The 17,312-nt window shown below is 42.1% G+C and overlaps 1 protein-coding gene across 6 annotated transcripts in view; it reads left to right on the plus strand.

Annotated features, from left to right (window-relative positions):
- LOC127302306 (uncharacterized) overlaps window positions 1-15,577 on the plus strand; it is a 122,744-nt gene extending 107,167 nt beyond the window's left edge. For 5 of the 6 annotated variants that reach the window (XM_071820354.1, XM_071820356.1, XM_051332725.1 and 2 more), the window contains 13 exons: window positions 3,361-3,718; window positions 4,474-4,556; window positions 5,664-6,407; window positions 6,577-6,852; window positions 7,801-7,956; window positions 11,285-11,670; window positions 11,775-12,216; window positions 12,297-12,617; window positions 13,109-13,916; window positions 14,021-14,079; window positions 14,527-14,964; window positions 15,053-15,091; window positions 15,166-15,577. In XM_071820354.1, coding sequence (XP_071676455.1) covers window positions 3,361-3,718; window positions 4,474-4,556; window positions 5,664-6,407; window positions 6,577-6,852; window positions 7,801-7,956; window positions 11,285-11,670; window positions 11,775-12,216; window positions 12,297-12,617; window positions 13,109-13,916; window positions 14,021-14,079; window positions 14,527-14,964; window positions 15,053-15,091; window positions 15,166-15,354 — 4,299 coding nt within the window. In that variant the 3' untranslated portion in view covers window positions 15,355-15,577. Of the gene's footprint in view, window positions 1-3,360; window positions 3,719-4,473; window positions 4,557-5,663; window positions 6,408-6,576; window positions 6,853-7,800; window positions 7,957-11,284; window positions 11,671-11,774; window positions 12,217-12,296; window positions 12,618-13,108; window positions 13,917-14,020; window positions 14,080-14,526; window positions 14,965-15,052; window positions 15,092-15,165 lie in introns of those variants that run through there. The other variant, XM_051332728.2, reaches the window with a different exon arrangement.
- The last annotated feature ends 1,735 nt before the right edge of the window (window positions 15,578-17,312 follow it).

Genomic DNA, 17,312 nt, shown 5'->3' on the forward strand with positions numbered 1-17,312 from the left:
AATAGATCTCAAGCCTTCCTAGACACGTGATTTGTATAGCTTGCAAGTGTGATGTGCGTCTGGAACATAGGGGTAAAGGCTCAAAGCAACCAAAAACTCGTTTTCTGTGGTAGAAAATGACCTTTAATAGAGCGATGGTCTATCATCCGTTCTATCATTAATCTCTCTACCTAATATTTCATGGCCAGTAACAGGCAATCCTACAGCTTATTGAGGTGCAGCTTATCACAAGATGTTGGTCAGTTCTCGTCAGGCGCGGAATATTTAATATAGTTGCATACTTGCATGTAAACAGGTGTCTCAGTGGCATATTTGCATCCTTACTTCTGGGCTGTACCTGGCTAATTTCTAGCATGTAGCATCACAATATTTTCTTTTGAGCTTCAGTAGCATTAATACATTAGAATTTTATTGACTGCCCAACTTAAATGAGATAAATACATGAAATTCTTGCCATTACATTATCTGTCTTGATTCAAATCCGTAATGAACAACAACAACAACAAACAACAACAAAGCCTTTATTCCCAAACAAGTTGGGTAGGCTAGAGGTGAAACCTATAAGATCTTGTAACCAACTCATGGTTCTGGCACATGGATAGCAAGCTTCCACGCGGCTCTTTCCATGGCTAGTTCTTTGGTGATACTCCAGTCCTTCAGATCTCTCTTTACAAACTCCTCCCATGTCAAGTGTGGTCTACCCCATCCTCTCTTGACATTATCAGCAACGCTTTAGCCGTCAACTATGCACTGGAGCTTCTGGAGGCATGCGCTGAATATGCCCAAACCATCTTAGACGATGTTGGACAAGCTTCTTTGCAATCGGTGCTACCCCAACTATATCTCGTATATCATCATTCCGGACTCGGTCCTTCCTCGTGTGGCCACACATCCATCTCAACATGTGCATCTCCGCCACACCTAAATTTTGAACATGGCGCCTTTTAGTTGGCCAACACTCAACGCCATACAACATTGCGGGTCGAACCGCCGTCCTATAGAATTTACCTTTTAGCTTTTGTGGCACTCTCTTATCACAAAGAATGCCAGAAGCTTGGCGCCACTTCATCCATCCGGCTTTGATCCTTGTGCAGGATTGACCCCAAGTATCGAAAGGTGTCCTCCTGAGGCACCACCTGCCCATCCAGGCTAACCTCCTCCTCGTGCTTAGTAGTACTAAAACCGCACATCATGTACTCAGTTTTAGTTTTACTAAGTCTAAAACCTTTCGATTCCAGTGTTTGTCTCCAAAGTTCTAACTTCCTATTGACCCCCGTTCGACTATCATCGATTAGGACCACATCATCCGCAAAGAGCATACACCATGGGATATCTCCTTGTATATCCCTTGTGACCTCATCCATCACCAAATCAAATAGATAAGGGCTCAAAGCTGACCCCTGGTGTAGTCCTATTTTAATCGGGAAGTCATCGGTATCGCCATCTCTTGTTCGAACACTTGTCACAACATTATCGTACATGTTCTTGATGAGGGTAATGTACTTTGTTGGGACTGTGTTTCTCCATGGCCCACCACATGACGTGTCGCGGTATCTTATCGTAGGCCTTCTCAAAGTCAATGAACACCATATTCAGGTCCTTCTTTTGCTCCTTGTATCTCTCCATGAGATTTCGTACCAAGAAGATGGCTTCCATGGTCAATCTCCCAGGCATGAAACCAAACTGATTTTTGGTCACGCTTGTCATTCGTCTTAAACGGTGCTCAATGACTCTCTCCCATAGCTTCATTGTATGGCTCATAAGCTTAATTCCACGGTAGTTAGTACAACTCTGAACTTCCCCTTTGTTCTTGAAGATTGGCACTAATATACTGCGTCTCCATTCTTGTGGCATCTTGTTTGCCCGAAAAATGGAGTTGAAGAGCTTAGTTAGCCATACTATCGCTATGTCTTCGAGGCCTCTCCACACCTCAATGGGGATACCATGAGGGCCCATTGCCTTGCCTCCCTTAATCCTTCTCAACGCCTCCTTGACCTTAGACTCCTGGATTCGTCGCACAAAACGCTTAATGGTATCATCAAAGGAGTTGTCTAGTTCAATGGTAGAGCTCTCGGTCTTCCCATTGAACATCCCATCGAAGTACTCCCGCCATCTATGCTTAATCTCCTTGTCCTTCACCAGGAGCTGGTCTACTCCGTCCTTGATGCATTTGACTTGGTCAACATCCCTCGTCTTCCTCTCGGATCTTGGCCATCCTATAGATGTCCTTTTCGCCTTCCTTCGTGCCTAACCGCTGGTAGAGGTCCTCATACGCCTGACCCCTTGCTTCACTCACAGCTCGCTTTGCGGCCTTCTTTGCCATCTTGTAATTCTCCATGTTGTCTGCACTCCTATCCGGTACAGCGTCTGAAACAATCTTTCTTCTCCTTAATAGCCTTGTGGACATCAGTGTTCCACCACCAGGTATCCCTAACTTCGCTTCTACTTCCCCTGGACACTCCAAACTCCTCTGAGGCCACCTTACGAATACAGGTCGTCATCTTCATCCACATATTGTCCGCATCACCTCCTTCCTCCCAAGGGCCCTCCTTAATGACCCTCTCCTTAAACGTCTGAGCTACCTCCCCCTTGAGCTTCCACCACTTCGTTCTAGCGACTTTCGCACGCTTATCCCGCTGGACATGAAGTCGAAAGTGGAAGTCCGCCACCACAAGCTTATGCTGATGGAAAACACTCTCTCCAGGTATCACCTTACAATCTAGGCACGCATTCCTGTCTTCTCTCCTTGAGAGGATGAAGTCAATCTGGCTGCTGTGGTGGCCACTACTAAAAGTCACTAGATGTGATTCTCTCTTTTTAAAGAGGGTGTTAGCTACGATCATGTCGTACGCTAAAGCAAAGCTTAGGACATCTTCCCCTTCTTGATTCCTGATGCCATAGCCAAAGCCCCCATGCACCCCTTCAAAACCTATGTTAGATGTACCCACATGGCCATTAAGGTTTCCTCCTATGAAGAGATTTTCGCCACTGGGTATACCCCTGACCAAGTCCTCTAGGACTTCCTGGAACTCCCTCTTGGTGTTCTCATTGTGGCCTATTTGCGGGGCATAAGCGCTCCGTAATGAAAATCACGCAAAACTCCCTGTCATGAAGACAATTATTATGTAAAGCGGGTTGAGTGGTGCAATCTGTATTATGCATCTTTTTTTCCAGTGAGAGGCAAATTATTTTTGTTTGGGCTTCTGTAACTTACAGTATATATTTATTTGAGATCCATCGCAACTCGCAAAGCATGGAGCATTTTCTAGTGTAATAAGAATTATTGCTGCTTATCTCATGTTATTAGTTTCCTAATTTATTGAAATTAGCAACTCATGCTCTCGTTAAACTTCCAACCAGCTTGGCAGACGTCTTGGGGGCAAGTATATCAATCCGAAAGAGCTTGGTGAACGAGTGAAGTCTATGCTTGGAAAATTCAGTTTGACTAAGCAGGCTGAAGTCATAGATAAAACAACACAGTACAGAATTTGGACTTCAGAAAATTTCTCATTGTATAAAGCTAATACTGCTCTGCAAAATTGTTCCAATTTGTGGTCTTCCATTCCATCTAAAGAATCAGATTCTGTTAGCCTACAAGGTGATTCATTTGTTGATGACAAACTCTTGTTTCGAGAAGATCGTCCTGATAAACCAGCCGTACATCATCTCTTGAGTAACTATGAAGCTTCTGTTGGAGTTTCTCAACTAGCTGAACAAGGTACAGCAATGTCTCTTTGGGAATTTCCATGCTGCTGTAAGAGCTTGTGCTATTTATGGTGCCTGAAACTTGACTTAATTTGGCTTTGATCCAAATGGCTTCATGATTCCACTCAGCTAAATATGTAATCAGGCCGTATGATCTATTTTCAAACCCTGCACATTCTGCTGAGAGGCCTCACAGTCAGATGGTAGCTAAAAACAATTTTTCTTACAGGTTCAGGGGTTTGTATGCCTTAAATGTTATATTTCTTCCAATTATTAGAGATCAATAAATTGAAACATACTGCTCTGCTTGATTTTGTTAACTTGTTTTGATTTATGTGAAGCTTCATTCCCTTGTATGTGATTTCTTTATTGGCTTCTATAACATGCGGTTTGACTTGGCATGGGCTACAAAACTGTAACTTGAACATTTAATTCTTTGATGATTCTTCAATAATTTGATGCAACGGTCGCGTATGAATGGAAGTAATTTCAATTGTCAATCTGCGTGACTACTATTATGTATTTGGATTGGAACTTCATAGTTTTTTCACCAACAAAGATCATGAAAAAGAGAATATAGTTTTGATTGCAGCTACTTATAAATTTTTGTTTTTATCCTTTCCCCTCTTGCATAATCTTTTTATTCCTTCATTATATATATACTGGATGTATACCTACCATAGTAGGTGTCTCCCGTACTGCATTTCCTTAAGAGGAAAAGGAGTAAGCTCTGCTCAATTGAAGTAATCTTATTTTTTCCCCTTGTAGATAAAGTTGCCTTTCCGAAGAAGAGGCATCGCTGGCCCACTTCAGATGATCGGAGACAGAAAAGGATTCTTCACATATTAAAGGTTGTTTGCTAAGTATCTGTCAATCAGTCTTCTTGTATCTGCCACAATTACTGATGTGTTGGGAATCACTGCTCTTTTCTATATGTTCTCGAATTTCTATGAAAATTTGACTCCAAAGTTTGGTCTTGGTTGATGAACTTTATAGGGTCATGGGATTTGTCTCTGGCCTGTTACATACCTCTAATTGCATTATCTGTGCATGCCTTAGATGCACTGATATAAATGTTAGTGGTATTTGTGCATTTTCTCCACTTTATAGGAGCGCTTTACGTACTTTGTAAGTATTACTCTGTGCAACTTATACCCTTTATAGACGACCCCAGTCACTTATTCACTTTCTGCACCAATCATTTGAAATATACATCTGTTAGACAAGCTTCTTATGGTTCATTGACAACCCTATAAGTTATTTTCCTATATGAATACTCTTCGGTTTTCTCATCTTGATACATGTCATGAGTCTCATGACATTGCAGCACGTCTGCAGCCATGAATACATGGGGTCCACCAGGTGTCTTATTATGTCCTCAATAGCCTCCCTCTTCACTGTGGTACTGTTGGTATATGCCTCAGTAGGTCCATGTGTTAATTGGGGCAGTTGTATGACTACTAATATGTCAAGATTGTATGACAGACGATGAGAGTTATATGTGGTATTTATACATGATAACATGATTTGTGGGGCATGTTGATAATCCAATATGACTTATACAGGCTCAGTTACACACTTCTTATTTGTTAAATCCTTTTTAATTTAAATGATCTGCAGGTAGTGGGCACTATATTCCCCAGGCATGTTTGCTTACAGCATACTATTTTCTTTGAGTTTGACAACTTTTGCAGTGATGATTACTTCTCTGTTTCATGTTTTTCATCTGGGCGAAACTGGATTAATGGTTTATTTTATTTTATTTTATTGCTTCAAATGAGAATACATGGTGCAGTTACAAGAGAATAATCTGTAGTTTTATCCTAATCAGAATGGCGAGGAGCAGTACGTGTGTGTGTGTGTGTGTCGCCAGCTCGCACGTTACTCTCATGCGCACACCTTGTGTACAAATATTCTTTGCATATATCTTTTATAACAACTTTCCTTCCTCTATGCAGAAAAAGAATTTTGTACTGATGGTGGAGTTACGTAAATGGTTAGAGAGACTTGAAAAGGAAAATGGAAAATTAATGGACAGGAAGACATTGATTCGCACTTTGAATAAACTTCAGCAAGAGGGTAGCTGTAAATGTACCAAAGTTAACGTCCCTGTAGTTACAAACTACACTGGCAGTCGTTCCGTTGATGTAATACTGAGTCCTTCTGTCAATGTCATGTCACCGGAACTCGTGGAGCAAATTAGGAACAGACTAAGGAAATTTGATTCTCAAAGTCGTTCAGGCGCTGCAGCTAAATTGAAGCAAAAGCAACGTATGGCTGCCATACATGGATTAAGTGTTCAATGCAGAGCCAAAGTTAAAAAAATACCAACGTCAGAAGCTATTCATGCCAATGGATTCATAGGTGCAAAGATGATTCGGGCAAAGCTGTTGCATAAATTTCTGTGGAAATATGTTAGTCGTTTGCCAGATTGGTGCAAACTATCTGATTGTGCCAAAGAAGGGCAGCATGACATGAAAGTTAATCAGTCGTGTCAGTTGTTTTCGATCACATCAGCTATAAAAGAAATGCCTCTTGAACTCTTTCTACAAGTTGTGGGATCAGCAAAAATTGACAGCATTGTAACTAAGTGTTCTGGGAAAACGCTTTCAGAGATTCCTACCAGCGTATATAATCAGCTCATGGGTACTCATGCCAAGGGTCGCCTCTCACGCTTAATAAATATTTTAGACAAGCTCAAGGTAATATTTTCCTTTCATATTTGAAATTAATAGTTCTTAAAACTAACATTGCAAAAGTATTTGATATATTTGTTATATATCAATTCCTGTTCATGTTTCATGCAAGTCAGCTTGCATGCTATCTTGACTCTTGAGCACAACAGTGACCATTTGTTTTTGTGTTTGCTAGTTGATTGCACTTGTAAACAAACATCTAGAGGATTCTGACGTGCGACCAGGGAATGTACCTACGTATTCGCTGGAGCTCAGGCCTTACATTGAAGAACCTACACCAAGAATCATTCTGTCATCACACCTCGGTGTGAACCATCATCCAAAATTGCGGCATGATTTTGTGCTTTCAAACGAGGAGTCTGTGGATGCTTACTGGGAAACATTGAAGTACTGTTATCTAACAGCAGGCTTGGCTGACTCAAGTGCCTTTCCTGGCAATTTTGTACCTGAGGTTTGTCATCAGTCCTACACGTCGTTGTGGATGCACATTTATATACCTTTTTGTGATGTTTGCATTATCATATGCAAAAAGATGCATTCTTTAATGAGTATATATATGTGATTGTTTTTATAGGATAATATATAGGTAAGGCCCCTGATGTATGTAGGTGATTGATTGATCCCATGTATTCATGGATATGATTTTCAGATCTGAGTTTTTTTTCATATGTAACCTCAAATCTAATTGTTTACTTTATTGGGTGGGTATGATGCTTGCTACCTAATAAGGATATCGTATAATTGTGTTTCTATTATTATAGTTTTCTTGAACATATTATTTGTATCCCTTCATGCAATCTGTGAACATGCTATGTTATGGGTGTTATTATTTACTAAACTACTAGTGGTTTTGACACTAACCTTTGTTTCATTCTCTTGTTGTAAACTGTTCCGTTCTACAACATCCTTTCTGCTAAAATGCTCATGTGGTATTTGGATGAGCCGTGCTGACTTGCATCCATGTCATTTCATAGTTTGATGGTGTTCCACTATTGCCAGCTCTATATGACTTCAATACCTTATGTGGCTGTTGTTGGTATCGACTGTTTCACTTCTATTCATGGTTGGCTGCTGCAGTGCTGCTGCCCCCAATGTAGCTATTGAAACCTGAGTTGGCTAGTTGCATCTATCTTGATATACACTATTTCTTGTTTTTAGTACTCTTTAACTACATATATTATCAGCTGCAAGCATGTTATTAGTTGTTGAGTTGTTTTCTAGTACTCCTGCTATTTGTATGGGCTCAACAGTTATGCCCACTGTAAGCAACATTTGATTGGCTTTGGCTATTTTGCTAGAGGTCTGTCAGATCTTAGTTGCGAACTTGCGATTTTCATCTGCAGAAGTTATTGTATGATACTTTTTTGGTGATAGTTCTTATATGATACTGTCCATGTAGGTTTCTCATGTACGGTCATGGAGTTCAGTAAGAGTAATGACTACTGAACAACGTCTGGAATTACAAAAGCGCCTTAGGAATGAAAGTGAGAACGGGACACTTTCTTACAAAGTTTGCCGTATAATTGCAAATGATTTGAATCTCTCTGTGCAGCAGGTATGTGTTTGAATTTCGCCCATTTCCATTTGGAGATTTGTATGGATTACTCTGTTTTTCTTTACCATTTCTATTCAACTTTTGTGCTAATACTTTTTCTTGACCTATCATATACTGTAACACATTAGCTAAGATCCATGCAAAGTATAATAAAAGAAAGGATCAACAAAAATTCACTAAAGAATCAATAAAACTTCAATCCAACTGCTATTTATATTGTGTGCTTACATTGTTCTTCTGTAACTAAGAACATTCCGCTTGCACTATTTGTGGCTGATATCGTTTTGTTTGGGTAATACATTTAATTTTGTACCATCTCTTATGTTTGAGAGAAGTCCAATTTACCCCCTCAACATGTCTCAGAGTTGAGTTACAACCCTTATTTCTGATTTGGTTCAAATATCACCCTGAAACTTAAAAACCGTTCATAATTACCCCTTCCACCGATTTGACATGTTTTTATTTCATTGCAAAGGTAGAGTTTGGTACACACCTCCTAGGAGGTTCAGTTCATTACACATACAAAATAGGACTGTGCATGTCCAAGGTCACATAGCAACTCATCATACTAGTAAAATTAACTTAGAACATAGTAGTACATGTACTCTCAGCACATGTTCCCCTTATACATGCATGCTTGCCAACCTGGAATGAGGAAGCGGCGATCTAGGGTAAGTGTGACCGCGGACCATGGCGGGTGCCTGGGAAGAGGCACGACAGCGGGCTGGCAGGGCACAGTAGCAGTGGCCTAGGCTGGAGCAAGACGGCTGCCTTGGTAGGGGGACAGCGGCGAGCAGGGCAGGAGCTATTTGGCTTGGGCCGCCGCGCGTCCGCTTGGCACCTGAAGGCAAGCGAGTAGCCAGAGCATGCGTCATGCCGCAGAGGACATACGTGACGAAGGCTTCGTTGACCCCACGGGATGTGTAAGATTGATTAGAGAATTGATTGATACGTACGCTTTAAATACATGTACACAAGGATTGTTTGATTCAGTCGTTCAACTAGGGGGACTCATCTATTTAGGAGGAGAGCAGCCGAGAGACTAGCACAAAGCTACAATGTGCAGAATTGACATAGCCGTGCATAACTAACATGTTTGTGGTCGCTTACATACTCACATGACACATCTACGAAATGTATCAACAAGGAGGGTGCTCAGGAGACCACGACTGCTGATCTGCAGGTGCCGACCATACACCGGCTTCATACAACAACAACAACAACAACAACAACAACAACAACCAAGCCTTTCAGTCCCAAACAAGTTGGGGTAGGCTAGAGTTGAAACCCATAAGATCTCGAAGCCAAGTCATGGTTTCGGAACGTGGATAGCTAACTTCCACGCACCCCCGTCCATGGCTAAATCTTTGTCGATATTCCAAACCTTCAGGTCTCTCTTAACGGACACCTCCCATGTCAAGTTTGGTCTACCACGACCCCTCTTAACATTCTCAGCACGCTTTACGCTTCCGGAGGCCTCCGTTGGATATGTCCAAACCATCTGAGACGATGTTGGACCAGCTTCTCTTCAATCGGTGGTACCCCAACTCTCTCCCGTATATCGTCATTCCGTACCCGATCCTTTCTTGTGTGGCCACATATCCATCTCAACATGCGCATCTCTGCTACACTTAACTGTTGGATATGTCGTCTCTTCATTGGCCAACACTCCGCGCCATACAACATCGCAGGTCGGATAGCTGTCCTATAAAACATGCCTTTTAGCTTTTGTGGCACTCTCTTGTCATAGAGTACGCCAGAAGCTTGGCGCTACTTCATCCAACCAGCCTTGATTCGGTGGCCCACATCTTCATTGATATCGCCATCCTTCTGCAACATGGACCCCAAATATCGAAAAGTGTCTCTCTCCGGTACCACCTGCCCATCAAGGCTAACCTCTCCCTCCTCGTGCCTAGTAGAACTGAAACTACACCTCATGTATTCAGTTTTAGTTCTACTAAGTCTTAAACCTTTCCATTCTAGAGTTCGCCTCCACAACTCTAACTTTCTATTAACCCCCGTTCGGCTATCATCGACTAGCACCACATCATCCGTAAAGAGCATACACCATGGGATATCTCCTTGTGACCTCATCCATCACCAAATCAAAAAGATAAGGGCTCAAAGCTGACCCTTGGTGTAGCCCTATTCTAATTGGAAAGTCATCAGTGTCGCCATCACTTGTTCGAACACTTGTCACAACATTATCATACATATCCTTGATGAGGGTAATGTACTTTATTGGGACTTTGTGTTTCTCCAAGGCCCACCACATGACATTCCGAGGTATCTTATCATAGGCCTTCTCCAAATCAATGAACACCATATGAAGGTCCTTCTTTTGCTCCATGTATCTCTCCATCAGCTGTCGTACCAAGAAGATGGCTTCCATGGTAGACCTCCCAGGCATGAAACCAAATTGGTTTTTGGTCACGCTTGTCAACCTTCTTAAGCGGTGCTCAATGACTCTCTCCCATAGCTTCATAGTATGGCTCATCAGCTTGATTCCACGGTAATTAGTACAACTTTGAACATACGCTGGCTTCATGTGGCAAGAAAATCCCAGCCCTAGCGGGCAGCTAGGCAGGGCATGGACAGCGCAGGGCAGCCGCCTGGGGTGCACGACGGCGACCAGGGCTGGAGTACGACGGTAGCCTGGTCGGGGGCACGTCGGCGGCCTAGGTAGGTCCAGGATGCGGTGGCGACTTGAGCAAGGGTAGAGGCACTTACGGTGGCTGCCTGAGCATGGAGCAGCAGCAGCGGCGGCCTAGGCGATCGAGGTTTCTCGTGTTGGAGACGATGTGTCCACGAGTTGTACTTTGTATTAGCAGATATGCAAATGTATATGTTCAGGATATTTTGATCGATATGCTGAATTGGTATATAGAAAAAAACCAATGACATAGTAGCAAAAAAAACCGGGATCGTCCAATCTGTAAAACGGTTAAGACAAGGCGAGTGCGCAGCCAGCCCACCCGGGTTCGAATCCCAATCTCGCGGTAATTTCGCAGGAGGGGCGAACTTTAATCGGGTTATCATCCTAGCGTCCATCCGCAGGGAGAGTCTCATTTCTATCTAACAACGTATAGCCAAGGGAGGGATTATTCCCCCGTTGGTCAACGTTGGTCAATGTTTAATCAGTAATTTGGTTAAAGGGGGTGTTCCGACCGGTTTTTAGAGTTCAGGGGTGAAATTTGAACCAAATCAGAAATAGGGGTTGTAAACTGAACTATGAGATAAGTTGAGGGGGGTCAATTGGACTTCTCTCTCTATGTTTCCTCTTCAGTTCAATATCACTGACCGGACTGATTGATCTTGCTGATGTAAGGTGCTTTGTGCTTCCTCCAAGAGTAGACAGCTTCATGGACAGGCAAGCATATCTGGTACACAAAATCAGCGAAAATTAAATTCTATACCAACCTCTAAGAAAAGGAAAAGATCTTCTGATGAGATTGCCATGAATTTTATTAAGCAAAAAGTTGAAGCTAGTGGATCATCCTCACAGAGGTTAGGCAAGTCTATTCTGGATGAAGAAGCGACAGAGAGAATCTCTCCATCATTCAGTGGCATACCAGAAAAACTTGATCAAACTGGCAGCACTCCCTTGCATACAAATAAAGATAATGAGAGCAGCCCACTAGTCAGTCGATATACCCTGTTAACCAAAAGATGCATGGGAAAGAAAAAAACCTTTTGGACATCTGAATCTGACAGGTATTCCTTTATTGATATTGTCTTTTTGTCTAAATTTTCAGTTGTAGACTTACTACTGATTCGAAGTTTTCCATGATGATTGGGGCTTGATTTATTTTTTACAGAAAATTGCTCATGATATACACTAGATACCGTACAACACATGGAGCAAAAATGTCTCGTGTAGGTTGGAGCTCTATCTCTGATCTTCCAGCTCCACCAACTGCATGTTGTAAAAGGATGTTAACCTTAAGAGCTAAAGCAAACATTAGAAATGCTGTGAACCAAATCTGCAACATTCTTGCAATACGTTATAAGATGTACCTTGAAAAGGAAAGGATATCAAAAGTGAAAGCATTATCAAATTCTAGTTGCAAGAACTTTGCAGATTCAGACTCTGAGCAATTCAATTGGGATAATTTTGATGATCCGGAAATAAGAAATGCACTTGATGAAATCCTTGAATTCATTCGAGTAGGAAAAATGGGCCAGCCCAAGCGGATCAGCCCAGAGAATGAAAGGAACAATGATTCTAATGACATGGCTGAGGAAATTCCAACTGAGCAGGTATGGCCGGTCAGTAATTTATGTTTCTTCTCAGCCAACATATATTATTTAGTATTAATTTTTCACCTTGGAATAATCAGGTTATGCAATGTGCAACCAGCAGAAGCACTGTAGTTCCACAGAATGTGGAATTGTGTAGACGTTCAATCCATGCAAGTAAAAACATGGCAATTCCTGGCAGAAATCATGAAAACACCATTAAACTCAACAAGGCTGAAATTACTAACAGGGATGTATGCAAATCCTTGGCAATCGCCAATGTATTAGAGCTCCTGAAGGTGTTTTTTCTCAGCTCACCATCGGGTTCAAAAGCGCATGCTGGATTAACAGCCACCTTTCAGCTTTATTCAGAGAGCGAAATTTTTACTGCCCTTTCCTTTTTGAGAGAGAAGAACTTTGTGGTTAGTATGTGTAACTTATCCATCATTATATCAAATCTCTTTTATTCATTTGTTCACTATGCTCTTGACGTTTTGAGCTGTAGCACCTCCTGTTGTTGGGACCTGCATCTGAAAAACTAAATGCATTGATACTATCCTGTTAAATTTAGTACTCTATCTTACATGCAAATGTTGAGCCTTTTTAACTGAAAAAATAAGATTGTCCCTTTTCCTCAAATTCTCAGGCGAGAGACCTATTTCTTCAAATAGGTAGTAGTTTCATAGGATTGAACATAATTCATGTCTAAAATGTGGTCCTATCACAAACCACCTTTAGGAGATTGGCTTCGTACATCTTAGACGCACTAATATAAGCTTACCTATGGTGGATGTTGACTTTGGGTTCTCATATTGATGGCTGGAACTATGTTAAGCCAAAGTATAAATGTCTGTAGTTACATCCCTGCACCGTTGTGTTTGACTTTTACATACTATATACCCCTGTTTTGCAGGTTGCTGGAAATGGAATGAAACCTGTAACCCTTTCTAGACATTTTTTCTTGGATGCTTCTTATTCACCTTTCCCATTTGGTTCAGGGAAAAAGGCCTCTGGGTTTTCGAAATGGCTTGGAGGGCAGAAAAAGAATATTGGGGATAGTACAGTTTATTTGCATCCAGATCTACAATGCGGGGAAATTGTTCACCTCTTTTTCCTCGTGTTGTCAGGAGAGCTGCTCATTTCCCCTTCCTTGCCATGTGAAGGAGTTGGTGAGGGTGATGAACCTAACAGCTTCAGTCCTTTAATCGAGGATGCCAGTGAATTGGATGACCGTACTAACAAACGCAAGGCTGCAGAGTTGGAAAGCAGTAGGACTAAGAAACACAAACCTTTGCCCAAGATAGGTAGTGACTTCTGCTACCGTCGAGAGAAAGGTTTCCCTGGTATTCAAGTGGCTTTGAATCAAGAGAAGATTCAAACAAACAATCGGATGCAAGTGTTAAATCACAAAGAATGCCTTATGTTTACTTTAGCTAGGGAAATGAGCACCAGGGATGTTGACTCCCAGGTAGAAAGGCGTGACATGTGTCTGAGTTCATGTCGCTGTTTATTATCAGCATCTCATTTGGAGAATTCTTATAGCGGATGGCCTTGGGACGATATGAAACTATATGCCGAACAGTTACCATCATTTTCTTGTAATAAAAATGGACCATCCATTCTTTCTTCTGACCTGTTCAGAGATGCATTTTGTATTATTCATCAAACTGGTGAACAAGGTGTTAATTTGAGGGAAATGTCACTGGCACTGCATCCACTAGGTACTCTTTATTCATGTGGAGAAAAATTTGTGTAGTTTTGTAGAGTGCGTAAAGCTACATTTTTTTTGCTAAGGATTCATTTTGTTTGGTTTTATCCCCTGCAGGCACGCAATCTATCAGTTTGGTTATTGATACGCTTGAGAGATTTCAGCTGGCCATTAAGGTAGATCTGTGAATATGGCTTCAGTAAAGTTTACTATTGTTTTTTATTTTATTTCTTTCCTTTCCTTTTCTATCTTATTGCTAGTTGTGCATAAATTTGAACTGACAGATAGTGATATTCCCTTTCATTGTATATGAGTATAGTACTGTCAATGGTCGTCAACATTGTTAAATATGTACTCCCTCTGGTTCACAGTACTTGTTTTGGAGTTGGGCACAAGAACTAAGAAGGTAGATAAAATGCCCATCTACCCCTCAATCAATCCTGTCTAAAGCATGCGGTGAAAGAAGTTAGTTAATGATGCAATTAAGTATGGGTAACCACCGCAGACAAAATTGCGTAGAAGTTGTAGAACATCAAGTATTTTGAAGATTTTGGACATCAAGTATTTTCGTTATTTCCACCACATGAACTAACATATAGGAGTCTGAATTTGGTCAATGGCAGGTCAATGCATATGATGGTGTGCGGATTGTTGACTCGTTACATAAGCCAAAGTATCATATAACCACACTTGCTGAATATAGTTGTTGCAGCTGTTTGCGAGCTCCGGCTTCTCAAATAGCATTGACTGGAGACACAAGAAATATGCTGAAAGAGAAGCCTACTAATTTGCATGGAACTGTAAGGCGGCTTGGTGAGGGGCACACTGTGACAGTTGTTAATGCTGTAAGAACGTCAAGCTCTCATTTGCACGGTCAAAGTCCTGGAGATGATACAAGGTCGTCATCTACTTGGCAGTGTTGCTGTCGTGTTTGCGGAACTAATACTTATCACCCAATATTGCCGTGGATAAATGGTGATGGCAGCATGAATAGCACTGTCTACGAAGGTTTAAGCCGTCGTATAATTGGATACGCCATGCAGTATCCAGGAATTTCAGAGGTGTGTGTGTGTGTTTATTTACGTTAATTTATACCTCCTTATTTTGTGATTTTCTGAAGTTTTATACATGCAATTGGATGTGTATCAGGAGGACGTTATCCGTTGGATGGATGTAGTGAATCCTCAGGTAATATATGTATGTTATTTGTATATACCATGCTTGTTGGTACTATATTCTTGGGTATTAAAATGCGTGTGCAGACATGCAGGACCTTGCTGGGGAAGCTGACGATTGATAAACACCTATATGTTGCTCATGTTGGGGTGCCTGCGCCCAGTCCTCCCACCATGCTGCAGTGTATTTTGAGGCAACAGACGTCTCATCATAAAGAACAATCCAACTCTGGAAGGCGCTACTTTGCTAATCCGATGAGTACTTTTATGCTGTAGAACGATGCCTGTTCTTCTATGTCTGTTTATATTGTAAAATGCCGGTTGTTTTAGTTGTCCCAACTCCCATGTCAAAATTCCCTAGTTTTGACAAATTTCTGTTATTGCTAATATATTACCACGTAATCAGCTTGGACTCGCTGTAGAAATTATACGCGAAAGCATATTTAACTGAACAAAACAGAAACAGCTAAATGAGTCTTGTACAGATCTCTTCTTCTTACATCCTGCTCTTATCGAAACGACCTTGCTCCAACGGGCTAGTTGCTCGTCACCTTGACCTTGTCAGAAATGACATAAGTTGCTGACCGGCGGAAAACCTCGTAGCTATATTTCTGCCTCTGGAGGGTTTTGCGAGTCAATATTGACGACTCACATCCGCAGACACCGGGTAGCTTCCGGCTTGGAGCAATGTAGGCCTGGTGTTTTGTCCGGAGATTCCGACTGGTACTGGGCGTGTTTCTGACGGTTACAGTTTCAAGCGGCCGTCACTGATCTTATACGATCCGGGAGGTTCCGGCACAACCGCATATGCAATCACCGAGATGACGAGTTGGGGAAGGAAGTTCTGGAACCAATTTTACAAGCACAAAACCTAAATATGCTAGGCTCATCTAAGTGCGACAACAACAACTCAAGCTAAGCAAGATAGACATAAGATACATGTAACATAAGTGATAGCAAATATAAGTACATCAAACACGATGGCTATCACAAGGAAAGTAAACTCGGGTATAGAGATAACCGAAGCACGTGGAGACGAAGATGTATTCTCGTGTTCCCCCACACAAGGTGAGGTACGCCACGTTGGAGAGATGCGGGCTACCACGAAGGTCTCCCGAATGCCACGAAGGCTCACCTTCTTCTCCAAGCCAATACAACGAAGGACAAAGGCATTTCCCTTCTGGCTAGCATTTCCTCCACTCCAGAGATGGCAAGCTCCACAACCACTTCACAAGCTCCACGAAGGAGAAGTTTGGGTCTCTTCAAAATCTTCCACGAAGAGGTCACCGGAGCACCAACCACCAAACCAACTAGGAGGTAACCCCTCCAAGAGTAACAAGCTCACGGTCTCCCACTCAAACAAATCGTAATGGAGAGCTCAACACTTATGCAAGGATGCAAAAAGCAAGAACACCAAATGTGCTCAAATCACTCACACTCAAATCCCACCAAAGCAACAAGTGCTAGGGATGAATTAGAGAGAAAGAACAATGGAGAAAATCAACAAATGACTCCAAGATCTAGATCCCAAGATTTTCCCTCACTTAGATGAGGAATTGATTGGTGGAGATTGTAGATCTAGATCTCATCTTTCAAATCCCTAAAAAATATGCAAGAATTATAGGAGGGGTGGAGAGGAAGCAAGCTTTTGAGGTTCAACAATGGAGTAGGAGAAAGAGAGCAAATAGAATGGTTGATGTTGCCTTCTCAAGGAGGAAGAAGGACTATTTATAGTCCAAGGGGGAAAACTAGCCGTTTGGAGAATTCCTATGACCTGTACCGACGGTGAAACCGGCACCGCCGGTTCACACGCCGGAATGGTTCGTCGAGCAAACCGGCTGACCGAAACCACCGCCGAAAATCTCCAGCACACGAGGATGTACCGGTTCTGAAAACGGCACGTCGGTTCCCTCGCCGGAACGAGACCGGCTCACCGGAACGAAACCGGTTTTATCGGAACAGTGTACTGGAACGTGTTCCGGCGAAATCGGAACCATTTCGGCTCACCGAGATATTTCGGTAGGAGAGCCGGCACCACCAGTTTCAGCGCCGAAATCGCCAGAACCCCTCAAACGCAGTTTTCTCGAAGGAACTTAACTTTGACAAAGTTCCAGAACTTTGATTGAGATGAAACCAATTTTGTTGGAAAGATAGCGACGAATAGAACCCCAACAAAACGGAGACTCCTCACATAATATTTTTAGATGATTTTAGAGAGGGAGCCTCCCAACGTC

The sequence above is a fragment of the Lolium perenne genome, chromosome 5, assembly GCF_019359855.2.
Source record: "Lolium perenne isolate Kyuss_39 chromosome 5, Kyuss_2.0, whole genome shotgun sequence".
Taxonomy (NCBI): domain Eukaryota; kingdom Viridiplantae; phylum Streptophyta; class Magnoliopsida; order Poales; family Poaceae; genus Lolium; species Lolium perenne.